General features: G+C 31.2%; 4 protein-coding genes across 4 annotated transcripts in view; 2 read left to right on the top strand and 2 right to left on the bottom strand.

Moving 5' to 3' along the window:
* LOC105228949 (uncharacterized) overlaps positions 1-9,071 on the top strand; it is a 14,227-nt gene extending 5,156 nt beyond the window's left edge. The window contains exons 5-17 of the mRNA XM_049452735.1: positions 20-231; positions 286-494; positions 550-1,153; positions 1,219-1,366; positions 3,138-3,313; positions 3,404-3,949; positions 4,646-4,855; positions 5,937-6,508; positions 6,572-6,952; positions 7,006-7,101; positions 7,163-7,510; positions 7,576-8,557; positions 8,753-9,071. Of these exons, the coding sequence (XP_049308692.1) occupies positions 20-231; positions 286-494; positions 550-1,153; positions 1,219-1,366; positions 3,138-3,313; positions 3,404-3,949; positions 4,646-4,855; positions 5,937-6,508; positions 6,572-6,952; positions 7,006-7,101; positions 7,163-7,510; positions 7,576-8,557; positions 8,753-8,772 (4,504 nt within the window). The 3' untranslated portion in view covers positions 8,773-9,071. The remainder of the gene's footprint in view (positions 1-19; positions 232-285; positions 495-549; positions 1,154-1,218; positions 1,367-3,137; positions 3,314-3,403; positions 3,950-4,645; positions 4,856-5,936; positions 6,509-6,571; positions 6,953-7,005; positions 7,102-7,162; positions 7,511-7,575; positions 8,558-8,752) is intronic.
* On the top strand, positions 14-2,323 carry LOC105228950 (uncharacterized; the record flags this gene model as incomplete). Its single annotated transcript, XM_049451806.1, is given in 6 exon segments — positions 14-231; positions 286-494; positions 550-1,153; positions 1,219-1,366; positions 1,475-1,811; positions 1,891-2,323. Coding segments are annotated over 6 exon segments (1,918 nt in total), but the record flags the coding sequence as incomplete, so codon positions are not given.
* LOC105228951 (origin recognition complex subunit 1) lies at positions 2,070-5,937 on the bottom strand. Its single transcript, XM_011208978.4, has 5 exons — positions 4,288-5,937; positions 4,021-4,226; positions 3,131-3,961; positions 2,929-3,064; positions 2,070-2,863 (listed from the first exon to the last, which is right to left on the bottom strand). The coding sequence occupies exons 1-5, from the start codon at positions 5,403-5,405 to the stop codon at positions 2,383-2,385; spliced, it is 2,772 nt and encodes a 923-aa protein (XP_011207280.2). The 5' UTR covers positions 5,406-5,937; the 3' UTR covers positions 2,070-2,382.
* Positions 9,072-10,461: 1,390 nt separating the features above from the next.
* Ygd6 (Zinc-type alcohol dehydrogenase-like protein C1773.06c) lies at positions 10,462-21,631 on the bottom strand. The gene is made up of 5 exons (XM_011208973.4): positions 21,226-21,631; positions 13,411-14,235; positions 13,190-13,337; positions 12,975-13,127; positions 10,462-12,274 (listed from the first exon to the last, which is right to left on the bottom strand). Exons 1-5 carry the CDS (start codon positions 21,267-21,269, stop codon positions 12,158-12,160), a joined length of 1,287 nt encoding a protein of 428 aa, XP_011207275.1. The 5' UTR covers positions 21,270-21,631; the 3' UTR covers positions 10,462-12,157.
* Between the last annotated feature and the right edge of the window lie 2,245 nt (positions 21,632-23,876).

Genomic DNA, 23,876 nt, shown 5'->3' with positions numbered 1-23,876 from the left:
ATATATATTGTAGCTCTAGCAAAGCTAATGAGTATAATCAAATTGATGTTGCTCCCACATTAGCCATTCTGTGGTCCATGGAAATTCCACCAATGTCAATTGGCTGTTTAATACCCGAGCTTTTGCATGAATTTAGCTTAGAGGATCAACTATTTGCTTATTACTACAATGCTTTACATTTAATGCAAAAAGCTAACAACAAATTTGGTCAAGATTATGTTAATAATAATGGTGAGTTTGCACATACATCCAGTTTTGCTTATAATTGTTTACAAATTATTATAGCATTCAGCAAATGGTTTATAACAGCGAAATCGGCGCATAAGCAATTTCTTTTAGAAAAGCGTAATAATAATTTTGAAAATGCTTTCATTTTCGAGGACTCTAAAATACATTATATACGTTTGGCACGCGAAATTTCAAATCAGCTCTCCGATTCGTTAGTGCAATTCGATTACGGGCTGATCACATTAGGGCTTGCGCTAACCACAATTGTAAGATGTATTTCATATCATAAATCATATTTTCTTATATCAAACATATTTCCAGGTGGTGCTCAATGCGCTATTGGCTTTTTGCTCGGCAACTGATCGCGTTTTTATTCATGGCAAAGGCGCCTTCCTGTCCCTATTAGCTTTCGCCGCATGCATAAATAAATGGTGCCATTATCATGGGTATTTCACGACTACTGGCACAATGAGTACCGTTGTGATATTGCTGGCGATAATGGCTAGCGTTTATATGCTAATAAATATAGCGAATTTATTATTGCGACGAATGCTCGCTAGCAATAATCTACAGATCTCACTTCCTAATCAAATTTGGATGCTGCTAAGCTGTTTACTAATTCACACACTAACGCTGGCTTCTTCCTCATTCATCGAGAACGAGAATAAAACTTGGCATTATCTTGGTGCTAGCGCTTTAATTTTGCTTTGTGTGCAAAGTTTTCAAAAAGAGTTATTGTCTTACAAGCTGGATGCGTGTATCAATGGTGTGGCGCTGTATAAAGTTCTTTTGCGCAATTTACAAAAATTACAGACATCCTTTCTGATAATTGGTGGGTTGGGTATTTTACACCGTTTAGACGGCGCATCGTCTTATCTAACGCAGGAAGCAACAAAAACATGGTTAAGTTGCATATTCGTTGCGGGTATGTGTGTGCTGCAGTTAAACGCAAAAACTATCGTAAATATCCATTTGAATGTAATATTGTAGGTTTGCTTCTATATGTGTTGTGTTTGCGCAAGCATAAGCTCGTACAAACGCGTAAGGAGCTTGTGATCTATCTTATTGCTGCCATGCTGATATATTGCTATCGCGCTTCTAAGGGAGTGGTTTCCTCTGTGTTTGACACAAACTGTTGGTAAGCATTACTATAATTTGTATCTTTATATACATATGTATATGTATATCGCTTATTAATATCTTTTTTGTCAACATGTTTATCGTAATTTCACTGCTACTCTTACAGTGCTAAAATTGTTTTGCACATATTTTGGATGGTTGTCATTATTGCTGCTTGCATATCAACTGTGATATTATATACCAAACGTCGTCTTAGTTACCAAATTCAACACACTTTGTTAGCTGGTTGTTTTAAAATTCTTCTAACTTTACTGCTGACAATTTGCTTGCTGCTGCATAAGCCACACAATGTTTGCCTAGTCGCTTATTTGATATACACACTCTCTCTATGTTATGAGTTGTGCGGGAAATTCGAAAAGAACACACTTCGCACTTCCAACTATAAGTACTTGTCGAAACTGCTGTGCACTATACTCGTGGGCAATATGTTTTACTTCTACCAGGTAAAAGCGCTGAAATTGTGTAGTTGATAGCAGAATTTAGAAAACATTTAACATTTTATTTATTTATATTGATTTGTAGGGTAATTCGAACAGTTTTGCCACCATCGACCTAAATCCAGGCTACATTGGTCAAACTTCATATAATCCAATAATTGTGGGTATTCTTGTCACTTTAAATATGTATTCCGCACAGTTTATTGCATTTTTATACTTAATTACGCATATTTTGCAAGAAAGTGATAATAACAAAACACATGATTTGTCTGCAAATGAGCATATTGATTTCATTATTTATTTCTACACATTAAGCATATTTGTACCGGTTTTAATTTATTTATGGTTATTGCTATTCTTTCGTTACCATCTGTTTATTTATTCAGTATTTGCACCAAAAGCGCTGTATGAATTTTACCGAGTAATTGTACTTTTCTTTACATATTTAATGACAACGATTAGCTTGTACATATTCGATCAAAAATAAAAGTTGTTTTTGTTAAATTATAAAATAATAATAGTGAGTGAATTTACAGAGAAACGAGTGTATGTTATTTGTTAAAAACACAAGTGTTAGTTAAATACCATTCACGCGCAATGCATAATGTATATCATCGACACTAACATTGAGTAGTATTTTTTGGAAAATATCATTACGCCCACATTCAGCAATAAGCAAACGTTCGGCGCACAATTTTGAGCAAATGCGTAAACAATTGCCCGTTGTAGGCATGTTGATGCCCTCAAAAGCTGCCAGGCTTTCCACTTGTGAATAGACGCCCATAAATGAAGTTTCCTCGACACCAGTTCGAGTCACCTCCGCAAGCACAGCCTGCAGGAATATTTGCTCTAAGCAAGAACAATTTTTTATTGCTTGAACTTTGGCGCTAGCTATCATTTCGGAGAGTGCCTGTTGTACATGTGCTATACCGACAAACTTTTGCATTGGCATTATGTTGTCACTATCTTTGGGAAGTATAGCGGATTCGGCAATTTCTGTGGCACGGCGACATATATCTAAAGCACGACGTGCATCACCAGAAACTGCAGCCACCTTACTGCAAATAGAAAAGTTTTAATTTTTTAGTATGTGTGTCATCATAATTTTTCAAGTCATACTAACCGTGCCACAAGTTGAACGGCATCACTTTTAAAGGCCTCGGAACCGCTAAGGCGCATCGTAACAATCTCCTGCAATTGCTTATGCGTATATGGTTGGAAGGTGAGACGTGTTAGCCCCAGACGTGAAGTAACTTTGCCTAAAACAAATCAAATAAAGTCATGTAAATATTTAGCTAATATAACAAACGACAATCACAACATACCCATTAGCAAACGCTCTGGCAAGTCCATTGTATTGGCTATGGTTATCACCACCAAATGTGCCGCAGATTTTGTGGGCCAATCCAGCAAATTATACACAACATCTTGTCGCCGATTACACAAAATGTCCAATTCATCAACCAGAAGCACTGTAGTAACACGCCGTGGTGCCGGTGTTGTGAAACGTTTTTCCAGCAGCGAATGCGCTTGTTCCCACGAAACAGTTTTGCCCGTTAATTGTTTGTAAATTTGTACGTACGCCTGGCGTGGTTCAGTTAAACGCATACCGTTGATTTCGACAAACTCAAATGGTGGTAATTCATCGTTCGCTTGTTTACGTTGCAGCATACGTATGACACCGGTAACGGTTGCTGTTTTACCCGTACCCGGTACACCAGATACATACATACAACCGCCACATTGGTCCTCTATTTTACCTTCTAAAAATGCGAAAACATTGTCGAATTCTTTTTCACGACATGGCAGACTTTGTGGCACTACCGATACGTGCAACCGCTCGCGCGCCAATTGTAGATCGGATTTTTTTATTTTTGAGGCTGTTGAAATGGAGGAGGTGGGTCTGCTTTCCATTGTTGGTGACAATTCGCCGCTACGGATCTTTTTAAGTTTTTGTGATGGTGTCATTGCCCCGGCTACTGCTGTTGTGGAATTTCGGCGACGGATTATTGCCGCATTTTTTATAGCCGATCGTTTGATGTCGTTATCATCGCCCTTTGGTTTACGTTTTGGTGTTGAAATCAAATCCTCATTGTTGAAGACGCGTTTTTCGACAACATCAGATAATTGTATACTCCGTTTTGGTGTGCTATCACCTAATTTAAATTTTTTTATTAGCGACGGATGTAAAAAAAAGTACAAACATTGTGATTACCTGTGCGTCTTACTGCTGATTTAAGTATACTCTTACGTCGCGTAGTTGGGGTCATTTCAGTCTCTTCGGTAATTCCTTTAGATTTTTTAGTTGGAGTGGAATAAATCTCCTCTGGTGTATTTTTACTTACACGCTCAATTTCCACATTAATGGAAAGTGGATCACTGAACTGTTCATCCATGGCTGCCAGTTTGGTTGTGCGTTGTCTATGTAAAAATGAAAAGTAAAATTTATATTTTTTGGAACATTTGAATTCCTTATACTTACTTAGCGGATAATCTGAGTTTTATTTTCATGTCATTAGCTGGCTCCTGCGCCGCAGTAGGAGTTTTAACGATGGAATAATTTAAGCAGTCGGAATCCACACTGGTATCAGCACCAGTATCCAAACTTAAGTTCAAATTACGCCGTGCGGCTGTAACACGTGTTGTTGGAGTGACATCCCCTCTGTTGCGTTCTGTGAGTGGTGATGTGGGCACGCAGCAACCCATTTCATCATTCGGTGTCGACATTTTCTTTTTCGCCGACAAACGTATAACATTTCTACCTCCTATTATTTTAATAGGAGACACTTTGTCTTCACGTTGAAACACATTACAATCAATGAACTCTAATGCGGTTGCAGCAGCCATGGAGGCACGACGTTTTCTTACGCCCACATTGCCATCTGTCTTATCCTTACGTGTTGATGCACTCCTAGAAACACGTGGTGTCTTCTTTTCCTTAGTATTTATACTTGGCGAGTCCTCTGTGCAGCTCTTTTTTCTACCCCGGCTTTTTATCGCACTCTCCGTCGGCGCTGTTGGAATATCGGTATTCCATTCTAATGGCACAAGTTTGTAGGAGTTTTTATCCTTAATAAATTTATATCTGCAGACAAACATTGGATAGGTGTTGCGTCTAGCGTTATATTTGTGTAAAATAGCACTGGCAGATTCATCAGATCTACCAAGTAAGACAACACATTTGCGAAAAACGGTCTCAAGGGAAATATCTGAATCGTATGGCCGATATTCTTCAATCAATTCTGTGCCGAAATCAATGCAAATATCATCACGATCAAATTCTTTGTGAGGCACACACTCAGGACGAGAGTACCACTGTACGATTGCGCGATAGGGATCGCGATCGACAGAATCACATAATTCATATAAGTGTAATATCTTGCCGATGTCGCAGCCTTCCACTGTATCTGGCTCAGCAGCATCAGCATTCGACACAAGTACAAAGTCGCCCAAAGATAGTGTTAAATCGCCAAATATACACTTTTGATAAAAATTCACTTCTTTATGTACCAACCTGGGCACATCTACTACCGTGTCAGTATGATTTCCAATCCACTTTACAACTGGTGGCCCATTTATTTTATTCTCTTTGAGCACCATAATTAAAACTTTACAAAATGCAATCTAAGCAAGTATATTAATATTTAGAACAACAGTGCTGGAAAAATCTCTGCGCCAGCAATAAAATTTTTGATGTTGATTTCTTTTTGGCGCTAAATTGAATGACATTAGGGATGCATTTGTGTTTACAACCGAATATGGGAAAGTACAAAAAGGGTCACAGTTGCAATGATCAGTGAATGGCCGTAACTTAGACACGTAACGCAACGTAGATAAAAAAAATTTTGAAATTGTTGAAATGTTTTATACACTAAAGATTTAAATTTTGAGTAAATTATTTGCCATTTACATTATACGTATATATTACCTGTTAGATATACTAACCATATTCTTATATTTCGCCATAGTACATGTGCACTAGCTATTCACGATTAAACTCACTTCAGAGTGTGAGTTTAACTGTAAAAAGAAGAAGAGTCCCGCGAATTTTTATTATTTTGGTGGGAAAAATGTTTTTCTACATTTAAGTGCATCTTTAAGTGTTTCGAACTATTAAAATTTAAAATTAAATATTTAACGCTTTTGAACAGTATTTAATACCACATTCAATACGGCGTTGGTACTTGCATATAATGAGTAATGCTAATATTTTAGCGGAGCTTAAGCCTTGTGGCTATATTTTGGCAACAAGGCAGTATAAGTACTTTGCATTAAAATGCATTCATTGTGATAAAAAATATGGCCACTGGTCAACATTTTTACAACATTTGAAACAATTTCATAATGAAATTGAAGATGAGGCGCATTGGCTTTTTGAATGCACTGAAGAAACATTATCGACGTTCCGCGAACAAAGTGAGGAATACCCCGTAGAGTGTCTGAGCGAAGCCCTACCTGCAAACGAAAGGGAAGCTCCTACTATCGCTTTTCCATTGGAAGGAAAAAATGATTTTGTTGATAATGATTTCGGAAATTTGTTTTCCGACAATAAAATGAACGAAGACGCCTTAGCGGAAGAGGGCAAAGTTGTGCTCTCAAATAGAGAGGACTTGCCATCCCCAACTAGTCGGTTTTTGAACGAAACCTTTGAAGATCCGCATGACCAATTAAGTAATTCTGTTACAACGGAAGAAATCAAAAATGTAAGGGGAAAACTACCTCTATTATTTTAAACCAATTATTTTGTAAATTATTTATATTTATAGGTTACAGTTAATTTAAATATTCATCATGAAGTCACCGTACAGCTTATAACAATATATAGAAAATTTCCATCATTATGGATTTTGGATAAAAATGCATCCAATAAGAAGAATGTAAAATTTCAAGAAATGCAAGAAATGTTAAAATCTCTTGCAACACATAACGTACATATATCTATGGATGATTTAGAAGAGTATCTGACACAACTTCATTTACAATATTGTGATATATCGAGAAGGTTAGAAGAAGGAATAGAGATTTCAGATATTGAAGAGAAATATTTCGAAATGTGTGCATTTTTGAAACCATATAATAAACCACATCTTGTTATAACTGAAGATGAAAGTGAGAAGTCTGAAACTTTGGATGGAGAAGGTGATAAGGTAATTTTGTATTCAATTTCCTCGCTTGTATATAATATAATTTTATTTGATAGTTTAATTTTATAGGTGATAATGATTTTAACGAAGGCTCACAAAGTGGATATGGCTCGTCCGATGGCGAAGCATTTCAAAGTAAATTGATTGAAACGGTAAGCATTGTATGTACATGTTGTTGTTGTCGACGCTAATTTCATAATTTTATTCTCTTAGCAAACACTTGTTAGGTTTTCGACACGTAATAAAATCACCTCTGATTTTATAAAAGGTCTCCGAGAACAGCCCTGTCTATGGGATTCGCAAGACCCTGCTTATAATGACCCAAAAGAGCGTTTACAAGCTATAAATAAGTTGAAAGATTATTTTCTTTCTAACTATAGTATACCCCTTACGGAGGCAAAAATTACAACCGAAATAAGACGTTTGTACAGCTTTTATAAAAGATGTGTAGTTACGCGGAACACCTTGAATGCTAATCGTCAATATTATTATGACAGCTGCGCATTTTTGGCAGGTGCAGAATTGGATGATGTACTCCTAAAACGCACTTACACATATCGTGTAAGTAATTCCTTAAAAAATACATTATGGTTGCTAACACTAAATCACTTTGTTTTTAATTTCAGAAAATTTCTTTTCAAACAGTTGACGATTTTACTCTGGGCTTCATTGATTTCTGCGCCATGCATCCTGTATTATGGGACAAAAGCGATCCTAATTATTCCGTATTAAATGTACGTCGACAGGCTTACGAAGAAATCGCAAAGAATTTACAACAAATTTACAATGTTGAATTGAATAATGATGAGATTTACTATGCAATTTCTCGGCTTAAGCATCATTATTATACGCTGCAACGTAAGAATCTACTAAACGGTTCCCTTAACAACCTGGAGCAAGAGTTTTTAGAGCGCTGTAGCTTTTTACCAACGTCAAATAACAATCTGCAATGTCTGATTTGTGAACGAATATTGCGGAGTTATTCCACCTTACAAACACATATGCTAAAAGAGCACAATATTGGTGAACTACCACATAAATGTGAACATTGCGAACAACGCTTCGAACGCAGAGCTTTGAAAGTTGAACATGAAGTACGCGCTCATACCAAGCAATTTGAATGGTTTTGCGCACATTGTTCCAAAGGGTTTGCCACGCGTCGTGATATGGAAATACACACATTGGTTCATACGGGAGAGCATAAATGCGTTTGCGAACATTGCGGTAAAGGTTTTCGCCTGAAACATCAAATGACCGAACATGTGAAGATCATGCATGAACGTTTGAAACGCTTCAAGTGCACCATGTGTCCAAAAGACTTCTTTCGAAAACGTCAACTTGACGATCATGTACGTGCACATCTGAATATACGTGATAAAATTTGTAATATTTGTGGCAAAGGATTTACCAGCATACATGGACTTTTCCGACACAAACAATTACATTCGGATGTAAAGAAATATGAATGCAATATTTGTGGTAAGCGTTTTCACCGTATTTCCGGTTTGAATTCACATAAAAAACTGACGCACAAAAAGGCTAAACAACAAGAGAATTTTTCAAATATTATAATAAGTGAAGAAGAAGAAAATGATACCGACGCTAACGGTAAGTGCAAAAAACAATTATAAGATATATACATATTTACATAATATACATATAATACTTTCATTTATGTAGTAATTGTTTTTATGAAATTTTCAATTTTAGAAATTTCTCTTTGATACGCTTAAACTTTTTCAACAACATTCTATATGTATAAAACGTAAACATACTGACGTTCTACATTACGTTTCCATATAGATTTAATACCGACGTTATAAGCTTTACTGAAGGAGACTGTCATAGTCCAATGGTTTACGAATGTGTTCTGGATACATCTCTTGCATATTTGTAGACATACCGTTTTGTGCGTTATGTCACCTCCCTTTCACATCATCGACGATTTCTAAACTTCTTTATTTATATATATATATATTAATAAGTATATATGTATGTATATGAGGTACCAAATGACTGTACTGTTGACCGGACATCCAGATGAAACTAGTATACATATATCTATGTATGTATTTATAATTATATTTTAGTAATAAATCAATAATAATTCGATAAATTTAAATGTACTGCTAATATTAAATGCTTATAACTATGATTTTTTTTACATTTTACAATTAAAATATTTGTGGAGAGTCTGTTTTATATAAATAAAAAATTATCTCTGCTAAACAGTTCATTTATCTATGATAATATTGTTAAGAGTAATCAAAATTGATTTTTTTATAATCCATTTAATATCTTCAAGTAGTCAAACATATCCAGACTTGCGAGTTGTTAATGAAAATTATAGCCCTGCCAGACGACAGCGCTAATATGCATTAGCGGGCTTAATTTACATTTACTTGTGCATTTGACCCATGTTAATGCAAATTTGTAATGCACAAGAATTTCGTGCATTTAGCTGAATTTACCAAATTTGAGTAGCCAGCACTGCTCAAAAATGGCCGATTTTTGCTATTTTTTGACAAATGTCGCTTGAGGTCTGCCGCCTCCTTTGCGTTTACAGCATCAGAGGTAAGCAGTTTTATATTGCTATTTAAATTATGTGCAAGTATACTAACAAAAACAAATTTTATTATTTTTAGATGGCAGAAAATTACGCAGTTTGCTATCAATTTTTCCAATAATTCTTAATTTTTTAGCGTTACAATGAAGTATTGCTTTAAATTGCACTTTATTATCTTTTAACGTATTTAATAATAAACGATTTTTTTTGTTAAATTTATCTTGATTTTCCAAAAATACCAAAATTGCCATTCATAATTTCCTCTTATCCATTTTTATTTCACTTTTTTTTATTGAATAAACAAATCTCACAATCAGCTGTCTAAATGCACAATTCTGCTGTCTGTCATTTGAGTATGGAGAAAACAATACTGAATGTTTCTGATTCATAAAGCAATTGATATTTTCTCTTTTTGAGCTTTTTAAATCCTTAAATCCTTAAATATTAAGTTTCCAAGGTAACTACTATAGCATATATGTACATAGCTACCATACATACAAGTTGACAGATCAAAATTGACCAAAATCAAGATACATTTCTTTTTATACTCTTTCATCCTATAAGACATGCACTTGTGAAGGATATATAACTTCGGTGTGTCATAAATTAAACGTTTTTACTTGTTTTAAACGCTCTAATTTATTTAAGTCAAGTATGTGAAATTAGGAGGGCTCGAAAATCGACACAAAAAAGTTTGGGAATAGTATTAATAATTTTGTTCATGTTTTTCATTAAAACATGTGCTGTATTACGGATTTTTTGCTATTTTAGCAACCGTATCAGATTTGCTTTTCAATTTCTGCTTTTCAAGTTCATCGAAATTCTACGAAGTTTTCTAACCTTGCTAAAATGTATGTTGTCCAATGATCGTTTATAAGCAACAACTGGACCTCCGCTGCTTGCTTCGCATCTTCCATCTTCATTTCACAAAAGAAAACTGAAACAATTTGATTTTAATTGTTTTTTATTTAATAAATTTTACCTTAAATTCTTGTACATACAACACTGCAAAAAATTTCCGCCGCTTATGACAACAAATTCTGCCAGCTGATCAATAACTTTGAATAATATTTAATTTGAAATAGTACAAATTTTAGTTATGTACCAGCATACATAGCGGTTTAATAATAGAATTAACAGTTTATAATAAATTAATATGAAACAGCTACAAGGACTTGAATTTTTATTACATCTTTTATTTGTTTACTTTTATTTTCTTTTTTAATATGTATTTGTTCATTGTGTAGTATGTTGCACTGAGAATAAAATTTTTTTTAATAATTACAAACTAAAATTATAAATCCGTTAACATACGTACGTATGTACAAATGTTTGTGTATATATATGTATATAAATATATAGGTATATATAATTAATTATTTACAAAAATATAACGTTTATAAAATAATCACAAGCAAGTAATTATAATTAAATATTGAAAGTACAACTAAAAATTAATTACCAATTCACATACTAATACATTATGGTTGGGGGAGGGGAGAAGTGATAATATTTTAACATTTTTATGTATATGAATGAAATAAATAATAAAAAAGTAATAAAAAACAAATAATTAAGCATTAATTTTATAATCACAATAAATGAAGTCATATTGACAAATATATATGTATGTATGTATGCAATAATATTTGTTGCGCTTAAAGCAATAAGAAAATCAACACTAATGAAAGCGTTTTATTGCAACTAACTTAAAAACTAAAAGCTCTTATACTGCGCGTCTACATTTGTATGTGTGTGTGTGTATGTGTGTATGTTTGGTGAATTAAAAAGTAAAAACTACTTTTCGTTAATCGCGACAACAAGCCAACAAATATTCAGAAGTTTGTGTACATTTCCAATAATGTGTGACCTTGTGTTTGCATTAAACTTAGATGTATGTCATTATATGTATGTGTGCATATATAAGTGTTGCATTCATGCCGCTGGCCCCTGAGCGATCTACGAATTCAGTCACTTTTATTAGAATTTAAATTTTTACGACTTCAGCAAACATATTTGAGAGTACATAAATGTGTGTGTATATGTAGCTGCTAGCTAGTTATCCTTTTTCGATAGTTTTTTTCGGATGAGTGTGTTTTCAATATTGGCATGAATGCATATTTTTTATATAATACCATGTTTCATGTTTTAGGTATATAACGTATGTACCTACTCTATATGTGGTGCTTAAGTGTGTGTGTGATTTGTATTAATGAACCATTATTACGATGTGGGTATATGTTGCATTGGTCGTCGTCAAAAGCGTTTAAAAATTTCGTATGCTTCATAAACAAAAATTTCTGGTTTAAAATTTTTTTGTAAACCAATTTTTTTTTTCATTAAATTACACTGGTTACTCGCGCTTATTGGCTTTTGTGCTGACGACCAATGCTACATATTTACCTATCCATGAATCCTATAAATTTGTTGTTGTTGAATTTTCTTCTGATTTAAATCTAAAATATTATTATCCTCTGCTAGAATAAACATACAAATAATTTCTGTTGGTTATGTGTTAAACAATCAATATATGCCACCGTAGGATCGCGCGTCCATACACCATTCCTTGCGGTTGGAGTGGAGTTGTGAAAGAAATACTTGTGATGTCGCCGTTACAGCCGTGACATTCCGTTAGTTGTGATCTATTCGATATCGTGAAATTTCAATAGGGCACGACCGGGTATTTCGGAGGTGCATAGTTTCTGCACGACCTCTGTTGCTTGTTCGCAGGGAAACACCGAATGTGGTATGGGTTCGATCTGAAAAAATATAAAAAAAAATCAAAGTTATAAATTATAATTTTTTTGTACATTTGATCATGCTATCAGAAAAGGTATATTTTATATGTTTTAAGTCGCCTCAAAATAGAAGGTTTGGTTAAGAAGATATTCATGCGGAAGACAGAAAAAAAAAAACAAATTTCATTTCATCAATTTTGTTGCTCTTGTAATTTAACTTGAAATAATTTGACTTTACACAGCTCCACTATTCACCTTTGCATGCATCTTTTATTAATCTAAATACATATTTACATACATACATATGTACATGCGTGGTTTACATAACCTGTATCAGTTAACAATTATTTCGTTTAGGACTGGAAATGGTGCGCAACAACGACGTAATAATTTCTTTTTGTTTTTAAATTTAATAAATAAAGTTAGGTTAGGTCAGTGCACCGACAAATAATGTTTATTAGAGAGGGAGTCCTTAAGAGAACACACAAAACATTGTGCAAGTAGGACTAAAGGAAGTTTCTGTCTCTATATTATTTAGCTAACTTTCACAAAGCATTTTAAACTTGTATTAAAATTATCGAAACTTCATGTGCTAAGCTTTTAAGTTTAAATGAAAGTTTCAAAGATCTTTTAGCTCGAAAATGAAAAAATGAAAATGAAGGGTCTAATAATGCCAAAAATACCACAACAACAAAGTCAACCAATTCGAATTTTTACTCACCGTTTTGCTAGCAACTAACTGTACTAACTCGTGCAGCTGTTCCACTGTACCGTTTGATATGGGAATAATCTCTTGCTGATATTCGATTGACAAACGTGAAAATTTGGGCATCAATTTCTCAGCCACATCCTCACTCATCAGCACAACGCCGCCCTAAAACAACGCGATAACACACTGTATTTACAGTTACTTAATGAAATTCTACAAATTATTACCTTAGACAGGCAGTGCATTGAACGATGCAGACTGCGAGAGGTTGTACCGAAATCGATGACAACATCCACCAGTCCGCCGCACACATCCTTGGTGCGCTCAATCAGTTGTGGCTCATAGAGGCACTCATTCCACTGCACAACGCTGACACTGTTGAATAAAAAAAAAATAAATGATTTTAGTTTGTTTTGCGCAACTTTCTTTAATTTTCGCATTAAATTACTTTTCAATCTCTGTGGCCAAGCGGAAGCCCTCATCCCGCAGACTGGCGACAGTCACGTCCACATAATTGTTGGCGCCAGTCGAGGCAAAGTGGTGTGTTGCGATGCGTACAGCCCACAACGCCAAACCACCGGTGCCGACAATAAGTATTTTAAATTTCTTATTCGCCTCCTCAGCTGGACGCTTCTTCGACAATTCTGTAACCACTTCGTATGCCTTGAAGACGGCATTCATGGCCAACAAAGCACCAGTCGGCAATAGAGCAGCAATGCTTAGTGGTAAATTATCTGGAATCGGTACTATATATTTGAGATCGGGTACAACCATTAACTCGGCATAACCGGCTGGTGCCTCATCGAATGGATAAACGACAACACGTTGACCAATACGTAGGCCATAGTTGTTGGCATCTGTGATTTCGGAGCCAAGCGACTCGATAACACCGGCTACCTCATAACCGGCATAAATGGTACCCTCACGTAGACCTTGATGTGCGGGATTTTCACGCATCTGATGTGCAGGTGACGACTGGGCGGGCAAAGTCGGACAATAATCGCTTAAATCTGACGATACGGACGACATGCTGGTAATTGAAGCGGAACGATCGCGACGACGGAAGCACGCACCGGCATAAACAATCTTGATGCGTGCACCCTGTGGCGGTGTGTCTTCGATGGGTACGAAAAAGTTGAAGACACAATTCTTCACCACCGGTCCGGGCGACTCAATTGACACTTGACGACAGAGTTTGTTCATGCTGCGTGGCTTTTCTCTGGGTGGTAGCGACGAGGTATCTGCGGTCGATGCGGCTACAGAGCTGGACTCTCTGCAAATAAAAATTAAATATAGTTTTATATTAATCAAATTAGTAAATTGGTCGGATTATAAAAAAGAAGATAAAAAAGTATTAAATTTATTTTTAAATTTGCTATGTTGCTATTATCATTATTAACAGTTATTTGTTCAGAAGTTGAATTGCAAATATAAATCACCTGACTTAAGTGGCTCTCTTACGATAATTTTTTAAGTAAGCATTTGTACAGTAAACAATAGGATCTAGAATTGATTGCACTCAGCCGTGTTTTTTTTTTTATTTAATCGATATGACACTTCATTTGTTAAAAAAATATTATATATTACCTTGAAGCACTTGACAATCTTATTTCATATAATCGTTAAAAATACTACCAGCAATAAATAAAAATATCAAATCTTTAAAATATATATTACATATACATATGTATGTATAACTCCCTTGTTAATAACACTACTCAATAAATCTAATGGAAAAATTTACGACTTAGAGGTCTGTGGGGTATTTAAGATATCCTGATTAAGAGTTTGAGTTCAAAATTAAGAAAATTAAATTTAATTTAATTAAAAAGTTAAAAATTTAAATTAAAAAAATTTAGATTTAATTTTTTAATGCCAAATTTTTGAATTATAAATACACAACTCTGGTGGGGGTGTACCATTTATGACATAACTTTTTCAAATCATAACTTAGCGTTCGAAAATTTTTTTTTCTACTAACGATACTAATTTCTTAAAATTAAACAACATTCATTGGATAAAGCAATTTAATATACCGACAAAATCTGTTTTGTTTTAAATCATACTTTCCTAGAACAAAATAAGTTTCCTTGAAAAGACTTTCATGTTGTTTTGTTTTAAGTGCCCACTGAGCAGCGATTTTTTATACATTTTAAGTGTGTATAGATATAATGTTTGTCAATACCAAGGTATGTACATATGTATGCATGTATGTACATACTTACTTCTAATGACTTCCGTAAACATTATTCTATTCTAGTTTTGAGCTATTTATGTACACATATTTCCATAACATTTTTGAAGGCCAAACGCTCCTAAAGGGTTTTTAATCTAATTTTACAAGCAACAATTTTTTGTTACTTAAAAGTGCCTTCAAAATAATTAAAAAACATGTTTACAATTGCAAAATCATATATGTATGTATGTATAAAATAAACATGTATGTATATAGTATTTGGACGTAAGTATGTAAATGTAACATATCTACATATATATTATGCATGATGTACGATGTTATAGTTGTGTCTATACATACTTACTATTTACATAAGTATGTATGTATGTACATATTTATATGACCTTTGATTTACAATTGTAAATCATATGATATGTATTTATGGTATATTTATTGTACATACATATAAAACATATACTATAAGTTTGCATTTATGTACATACATACACATATCGTTTTTATTATCATCGAGTTACAAGTGTCATCTAATTGGCAAAGCAATAATACTCGTCATGAAAATTTTAACGATAATTACTTTGATAATGAAAAAAAACCGACATCTCAAGTTCGCTGCACCCACACAATGATTGACGCTATTTATCATATGACACGAACATATACTACAATGGTATAAGTGTCACGTTGCGTATGAGTGTTTACGAAAGTGCTTTGTTGTCAGCTGTTTAGAATGAGTATGAAAGCATGCCGAAAAAATGCCCTGCAAGATTACAGACATAAATAAATACCTGCGCATTTTTAAGTGTTTCGATAACACGCAAGAATATTTAAAAGTTGGTAATTGAGAATACACACATGCATAGCCAAGTGTCGGTATAAGTGCACGCGTTCATGTGGCCGCCGGCTGCTCATTTTGTTTACTCATTGCTTTTTGCTTTTGTTGTTTTTAAAGGTAAACAAAAATCATTTAACATTTATAAACAAAAATGTTAATAAGCTAGAAAAAAACTAATATGGCATATTTAAAGAATAAATGTGTACTTGCACAATTAAAGAGCGATAGGGTAATAAATTTCTCAGTTGCATTCGAAAAATTGCTTTGGCTGATTGTTACCATCTGGCACGAATTACGAAATGAACTTTTGAAAGCATTTGCTGACATCATTTGCTAGTAATGCAAGCAAAAAAAAAATAAAAATACTATGTACATATTTGTATCATATATGTAAGTATGTGTATTGTTTTATATTCCATTAAATACAAATGTTTCTGGATACCGCAACTATAAGTTATTTGTTTTTGTTTCCGAAATGCGCGTGGTATTTATGAAAACATTGTGTTTAGTTTTTGGTAATTAAATATACATATGTACATACATTGTGGTACTAAATATATGGTGTACAAGTGTATATTTATAATTACATACACAATTCTATAGTGTTTATATAATTGTGAGGAAAAAATTAACTTTAAATTATTTATTATATTTAATTAATTTCTAGGTATTGATACTTTTTTAAGAAAAGAAAAATTTATTATTTCAAAAAATGAATTTAAATAATTGTTTAATATCAAAAAATATACATATATACGTTTTTATTTCTTGTGCCTTAATTTACATATGTATGTATGTATATATTTTTACCCCTTAAACCCTACAATACAAAATTTATTGTAATATAATGTTTGTTTTGAATATTTAGCTTTATTTTTTTTTTTTATTTTTATGACGTCACACTAAAAATTAGTAAAATTAGTCACTGTTTTGGAAACAGCGTTTGAAACAAATTAATTAGAAAAACCATTGTAGTAGATGTATTTGTTTTGAATTACTAGCTTTAAAATTTTTTATTTTTTTGCAATGTTATGACATTACTATAGGAAAAAGGGAACGTTAAATAAAAATTAGTAACTTTTCTAGAAACTTTGTTTGAAACAAATTAATAAAACAGTAAATATAAGTAAATAAGCCTTATTTTTTAAATTGATTTATAAAATATATGTATATTCGATAACATTTTTTTTATATTTTTTGTTGTATCGTTGCAATATTTAGTTTTAAAAATATTTTCTTGGTTGTTGTTTAAAAATATTAAAAAACGAAAATTTTTGTTATTTAGTTCTTATGAAGCTTTAAATAATTATTTTTATATAATTTGATTATCCATTTTATTTATTTATTCATTTTATTTTATTTTTTCATATTATATTATATTATTTTTTATTTTATTTACATTAATTCTAATACAAGTTTAAGAATAAATAAAATTTATTCTTTGAATCTTCTATTTTTTTCCAATCTATTGTTTCCATAACTTTTATTTTAGTATTTTATTTTATATTAAATTTTAGTTCATTTAAATTTCTTTATTTATTTAGTTTTTATGTTTTTTCTTTGTTTTTAAAGATTTTTTTTTTATAAAAAATACGTTTTTCCATATTTTAAATTATTTTGAAACCCAATTTGTTTTAGTTAAGCTTTATTTTTATTGCATTTTTGATACAATTTAATTATGTTCTTATTATTAGTTAAATTATTTTAAGCACATACATATATTTATTTAAAAACGTTTTTTTTTAACCATTTCACCGTTTTTTCACTATATGTTTTTAAGAAAAAATACTAGTTTGGTTATTTTTTTATTTTTGTTACCCTTCCTGGATTATTTAATTTTATTGAATTCGCTCTCATTAAATTATATTTACTATATGCCGCTGCTAGTAGAATTCTTACATAAGTCATAAGTATCTTATTAAACTAAGTAAGTGATAGGCGATTTGGTTAGTAAGTAGGTATGATTAAGTTGAATGGGCATTTCTATTCTTAGCAGAAATACTATTCTTAGCCATAAGTGTTTATCAGCTCCTAACAGTAGTTAAGCCATAAATACGAATGTGTCTAGCCAACGGTTTTTAAACACACTCATGACTTTCTATTTTTTTCTTTTTTATATGACAGCATATATTCATAAGCATTCATCGAGCGACTAATCACAATCAGTCATTCCGAAAATTTTATGACAGTTGCTATAAATGCAATTCGTATTTATCTAAATTTCTAGTCTGTTACTATTTTTGTTTTTATGAGCCCGCTCTTATCTGCAATAACCCACACGCTCTTGAACCCACTTCAACCAGGATAAATATGCATTAATATACTTATTGATGAGAAGGGAATTAATGAAAATTTGCAATAAGCCTATGCCAATTGCGTCAGCAAATTGGATTTTTATTTGTCAAAACAAACACTTATAGCCATTTAATATATGTATAATACATAAATATATATATGCATATTTGTATATAATATTTAATTAAAAATGTTTTTTTTTCATGCGATTGTATTCCACGCTCCTCTTTTGATAGTTACATATTAGGTTTAATAAAATGTTATCTATGCACTCGTTAATTACAAGTTATCGCATTATATGTATCTAGATACTTACAAGTATAGTGAGTATTTGTGGGTATTAACAGACCCGTACTGCAATATTTGTTTATTATACAAGTAATTTTGTATATCTTCCTGATTAGTTGCATTTAATTACTTATGCATGGTAGATGCATGGATATATGTGCATGCATACATACATATGTGTTTGTCGCACAATTTTCCTTGTCCAATTCAAGGTGATCAATGATCGCAGCAGTAAACATCTTTGTTGTTGTTGCGATCAGTAATTGTTCTTTATTGCATTTCTTGCTGGCTCATGAGCATATTAAATAAATTACAATTGACTCGTGACAGACATAATTGTAATGACATAAAATATACGAGCTCCTATATACATATGTACATGTATATAAAAAAACAACAATTTTAATTGACAAGAATTAACCTTTGCTTTGACATATTTATAATGCAAAATAGCACCCGTACTAGGGTGCGGCGAATATAAAAAATATACTACAGAATATATAGCCTACATTCCGGAGCGTTTCGAAACAAAAAAAATATTCAAACAAAACATGCAAAGAAACCCACTAATTCGGTTATAACCCAAACCTTCCGATAATGCATTAAGTTGGGTTCCGTTATAATATAATATTCATCGTTCTGTGATTTTTTTTTTTAAATCTTGATTATACGTATAATACAATATTAGTTTTTCATTTGTGCCTGCTTTAAAGTCAATTTAACTTTTAAAGTCCAATAATCGACCACCCTATGATTTATATTTATGTATGATATTCTTTAAGATATATGATCAATTAAGAAAATTAGCAGTGCCATGACGTGAACTTTACACTCTTGTATATTATAAACATAAAAAAAAATAATTAAAATGTTCTTGTTTAGTTACGTCAATTTAGAGAATGGAAAAAGATATTAACTATCATTATTCTCTCTAATATTCTTCTTTAAAAAGACTTTAATAGTAAATGTATTTAAGATGCATGCGAAAAGAATTAGCTTCTATAGCTCCTTGATGACTAGCAACTTTGACTTAATTTTTTTCGAAAAAATTTAAAATTGACTAATTGAAAAAATATGTAAAATATATTTTATAAAATTTTTATATTTTCTTTTTTATAAATATATACTGTTTTTATTTATGCTTTATTTATATTAGTGAAATTTTTATAAAATAAATGTAACCCTAAATCTACTTTGAGCAAACAAAATGCTAAACGTCATATTTTAAAAATTTAAATCATCTTATTTTATAAAATAACTAAATTTTTAAAATAAAATGATTTAAAAAATTTTTGAGGTTAATTTAAATGATTTTAAAAAATGTATAATATACATATATGGCCGTTATATGGAATATTAAAAACAAAGAAATTTCATTTTCAAAAATATAATGCAATTGTTTAATATTTTCGTAAATATATATGTACATTAAAAATTAATTTTAAAAAAATTTAAGTTATTTTAAAATATTAAAGTCTTAAATTTATTTTTTATTTTAATTTTTAGAACTATTCTCATATTATTTAAAAAAATATTTCAATTCATTTAAAATATTTAATACCTTCATATTTATACAGATATTTGATACAATACATACATGTATATATATGTACATATTTATCAAAATATAATAAATTATTAAAAAATATGAAGTTATATTATTAAAATATTAGTCCTAAAGATTTTTTTCAAAAATTGTAAATTTAGTAAAATATTAAAAACTATTAAAAAAATTTAAATTATTAAAAAAATTAATTTATTTAAAATATTTAATACCTTTGTAAATATACAATATTTTACACAATGTATAATACATACATACATATTTAATAAAACATTAAAATTTATATTAAAATTTAAGTTATTTTAAAATATGAATATTCAATTTTTTTTCAAAAATTGTAGCTTTGGTAAAATGTTAATAACTATTTGAAAAAAAATTTAAATTAAAAAAAAATGCTTAAATTATATAAAATATTTATTATTTTCGTAAAGGTTTTTTTAATAGTTTAATTAGTTTAGTTTTCTTAATAAGTTAATAGTACTAATTTTTTTACCCATTAAAAATTATTTTTAAAAAATTTTAAGATATTCTAAATTACATAAGTCTTAAATTTGTTTTCAAAAATTTTCAAATTATTTTAAAAAAATTTCACTGTATTTAAAATATTTAATACTTTCCTGAATATACAGATATTTAATACAATATATTTAATAACACATTAGGGCTTTAAAAAAAATTTTAAATTAAAAAAATCTTCAAATTATTAAAAAAAATTTAATTTATTTAATATGTTTAATACTTTCGTAAATAAACAGATATCCAATACAATATATTTAAAAATACCTTAAAAATTATTTTAAAAATTATTTGACTTTATTTTATAATATTAGTCTTAACTTTTTTTTTCAAAAATTTTAAATATGTATATATTTTAAAATATCAAAAACTTTCTTAAAAAATTATAGAATTGTTTAAAAAAACATTATTTAAAATATTTTTCTAAATATAGTGTATTAAATATTCAGAATTTCTGACAGAAACAGTTGATATTTTGAATCGAGCAAACGTAGTTAAATTAACTGTTTTTTATTTTATTACTACTAAAAATATTAAAAAATTATATACATATATAAAAAATTATACATACGGCTCCAGCGTGAATGTGGGGCGACTGCATATATCAACCGGCATTTTGTATACAATTATTATAGTTTACACTTTTATTTAAAAAAATAATTAACCACTAGTAAACACGTAATTCAACCCTTCAATTAACTAAAGAAATGCTTTGTAATTATTTTGCATAAACGTTTGTGTGCTTGTGGTTCTGCTGTCCATTAGATAAAATTTGCTCTTCACTGGCACTTCACTTTCTTTCTCTGTATGTATGTATGTTTTTTTATTATAATGTCCTTTCAGGATAATAAAACACAAAATGTTGCGCACAAAGGAGTACTTTGTAATAATTATTGAAGTCTATAATTTAAGAGCGCTAATTTAGGCTGATGCTTTCAGGCGTAGTAATACCATACAACTGAAACTTGCTTGCGCTTATGAGAGCCACAAATGTGGAGTGTGGCAGTACCGTGGTGGCGAACTCGTCATACATCGGCTAAATGTCTGATATATGTATGTATGTACATTTATCTACATACATACATACATATGTGTTTGTGGAAAGACGTGCAAACTCATAAGCATGTGTCATACAAACAAACTTGTACATGGAAGCTTTTGTAATTAGCGGGTTTTTCATTAGACATGGTACGATTTCTAAGTATCGTTTCGGCCAGTTTTAATATGCCATGATCTATAATTTTATTTATTGTATTCAGTAATGTTTAAAATAAACAAAACTGTCGATTCTGGTACGAAAAATATCCACATATTATTCATGAACAATCTTTACATTCACCTAAATAGACAGTTTGGTGTGGTTTTTGGGCTGGTGGAATCATGGGTCCGTACACGAAATAAAGCTGGTGACTTTCAATGGAGAGCGGTAGATCGATGGTAAGCAACTTTTTATGACCGCAACTGTGAGAAGTTGATCTTGACGACATCTGTTTCCCACAATTCGGGGCTGCACAGCCGTGCACCTTTCGAGTTGTTGCGACAAAAGTTTGGAGATTCGATTATTTCAAGAAATTTTGACATAGAATGGCCTCCAAGAAGTAGTGATTTAACACCGTTAGACTACCTCTTGTAATTTGAATTCATTGATCTTTAGCAATAAATCATGAAATACGACCAGATTTAGTGGAAAAAGCACTTGACTCAAAAACCCATACTAAAATTGGGTTCATCGAATTCGTTCCTACAAAAGAAGTCCTGAAGGCCATTTAATGATGTTAACAATTAGTGTGTGTGTTTTTTTTTTAAGAAATCATATCACACTTATTGGAAAACCCTGTACTTCTACCTTCCACGCCGCTTACACATGCGCTTGTTTGCCTTTTTGCTTGCTTTTTGTTACCTTTTGCTCTTTTCCATGTGTGCTTTCGAGAACTTGTACTTGTTTATTTATTTATCTATTGGCCTTTTTATGTATTATTGGTATATATGAAACTCATTGTATTTACATACATATGTACGTAAGTATGCATATTTTTGTCCATGAAGTACATATCGTCTGTTTATATGTATGTTGTGTAGCTGCATGCGTGTGTTTGTGTTGCAATAAATACTCTTCTCTTGGTATATAATTGTACGTAGACATGCACGCTATGGATGATCTTGAGCCAACCCGTCTTCTTTTGTAAGTCTTCCCGGTTGTCTGCACATGTATACATTCACATTTACACAGATACGTATATGCCAATTCAATACTATACTGCAGCTCGGTTGCAATGCCAGTTATACTAATAACTGAACACATACATACATATGTATGTATGTAGGTATACTGCTTTTTCCGATGGCTAAATTGCTGTATTTTCATTGCCTAAGACAGCTCTTCCACAAAAACAAAAATGTATAAAAGTTAAAAATTGCCTAACGTCACATTTTGACTGATTGCAAGAAAAATTTTTCCTTCTAAACTTTCATATTAATTGCCCTTACTAAATTGATACAATAGGATCAATGGCCTACGAACCTAAATTAGTTTTCTATTGGCTAACAATTAACGCTAGTTGTATGAGAACTAGTTCGATGCGGTTCAAATTCTCTTGTAATGTTATATTTTAGTCGGTAAAATATATGTACATACTATACGTTCTTACTCACATAAATATGTATAAGTATGGAATTAGGTATATGTGGGCCATGCTAAATTGCATGGAAAGTAATCAAAATTAAAAAACGGAAATTTATTTCCCAGATCTGGTGTTTATCCCAAAAACATTAATATTTTTTGGGTTGAAGGTCTTCAATTTTTTATTAATTAACAATTTTTTCCTCAAATATCTTTATCTCATCTTTGCTTAACCAGTTTTGGGCTAGTAGACCAATTTTATATATCGAATAGACCTTAGTTACATATGCCAAGCGGAGTGAGCGGAATTTTGAAAGTGTCGGAATCGGATCGTTAGTAGTCTTTGGTTAAATCACTGTCTTATTTAAAGGATCTGTGCCGTGGTTTTACCCGAAACGAATCACCCTCAATGGATTCCATGTCTTATAAAACGTTTCGAACACGTTTTTAGTTGCATGATAGAATTTGTTTATTTATCTGCCAAAAAATTATTTTAAAAATATTTTTTTTTAACTTAATTTAATATATTTTAAATTTATTTCAAAATTTTTTTATAAATTAATTTATTATTATTATTTCACGTAATTAAATATTTTTTTAAC

This window comes from Bactrocera dorsalis, chromosome 3 (genome assembly GCF_023373825.1).
Source record: "Bactrocera dorsalis isolate Fly_Bdor chromosome 3, ASM2337382v1, whole genome shotgun sequence".
Classification (NCBI taxonomy): Eukaryota; Metazoa; Arthropoda; class Insecta; order Diptera; family Tephritidae; genus Bactrocera; species Bactrocera dorsalis.
Note: the sequence above shows the minus strand (reverse complement) of the source record. Positions and strands in the feature narration are given on the sequence as shown.

Bases quoted from the DNA above. Each gene is read 5' to 3' on its own strand.
- Ygd6 (XM_011208973.4), bottom strand. From the start codon at position 21,269: ATGCCGGTTGATATATGCAGTCGCCCCACATTCACGCTGGAGCC. The intron at 14,236-21,225 runs GTATGTATAATT...TTTTATTTGCAG, and splicing joins CCCACATTCACGCTGGAGCC to AGAGTCCAGCTCTGTAGCCG. The intron at 13,128-13,189 runs GTAATAATTTGT...GCGTTGTTTTAG, and splicing joins CAATGCACTGCCTGTCTAAG to GGCGGCGTTGTGCTGATGAG.
- LOC105228951 (XM_011208978.4), bottom strand. From the start codon at position 5,405: ATGGTGCTCAAAGAGAATAAAATAAATGGGCCACCAGTTGTAAAGTGG. The intron at 3,962-4,020 runs GTAATCACAATG...AATTTAAATTAG, and splicing joins ATCAGCAGTAAGACGCACAG to GTGATAGCACACCAAAACGG. The intron at 2,864-2,928 runs GTTAGTATGACT...TTCTATTTGCAG, and splicing joins GCCGTTCAACTTGTGGCACG to TAAGGTGGCTGCAGTTTCTG.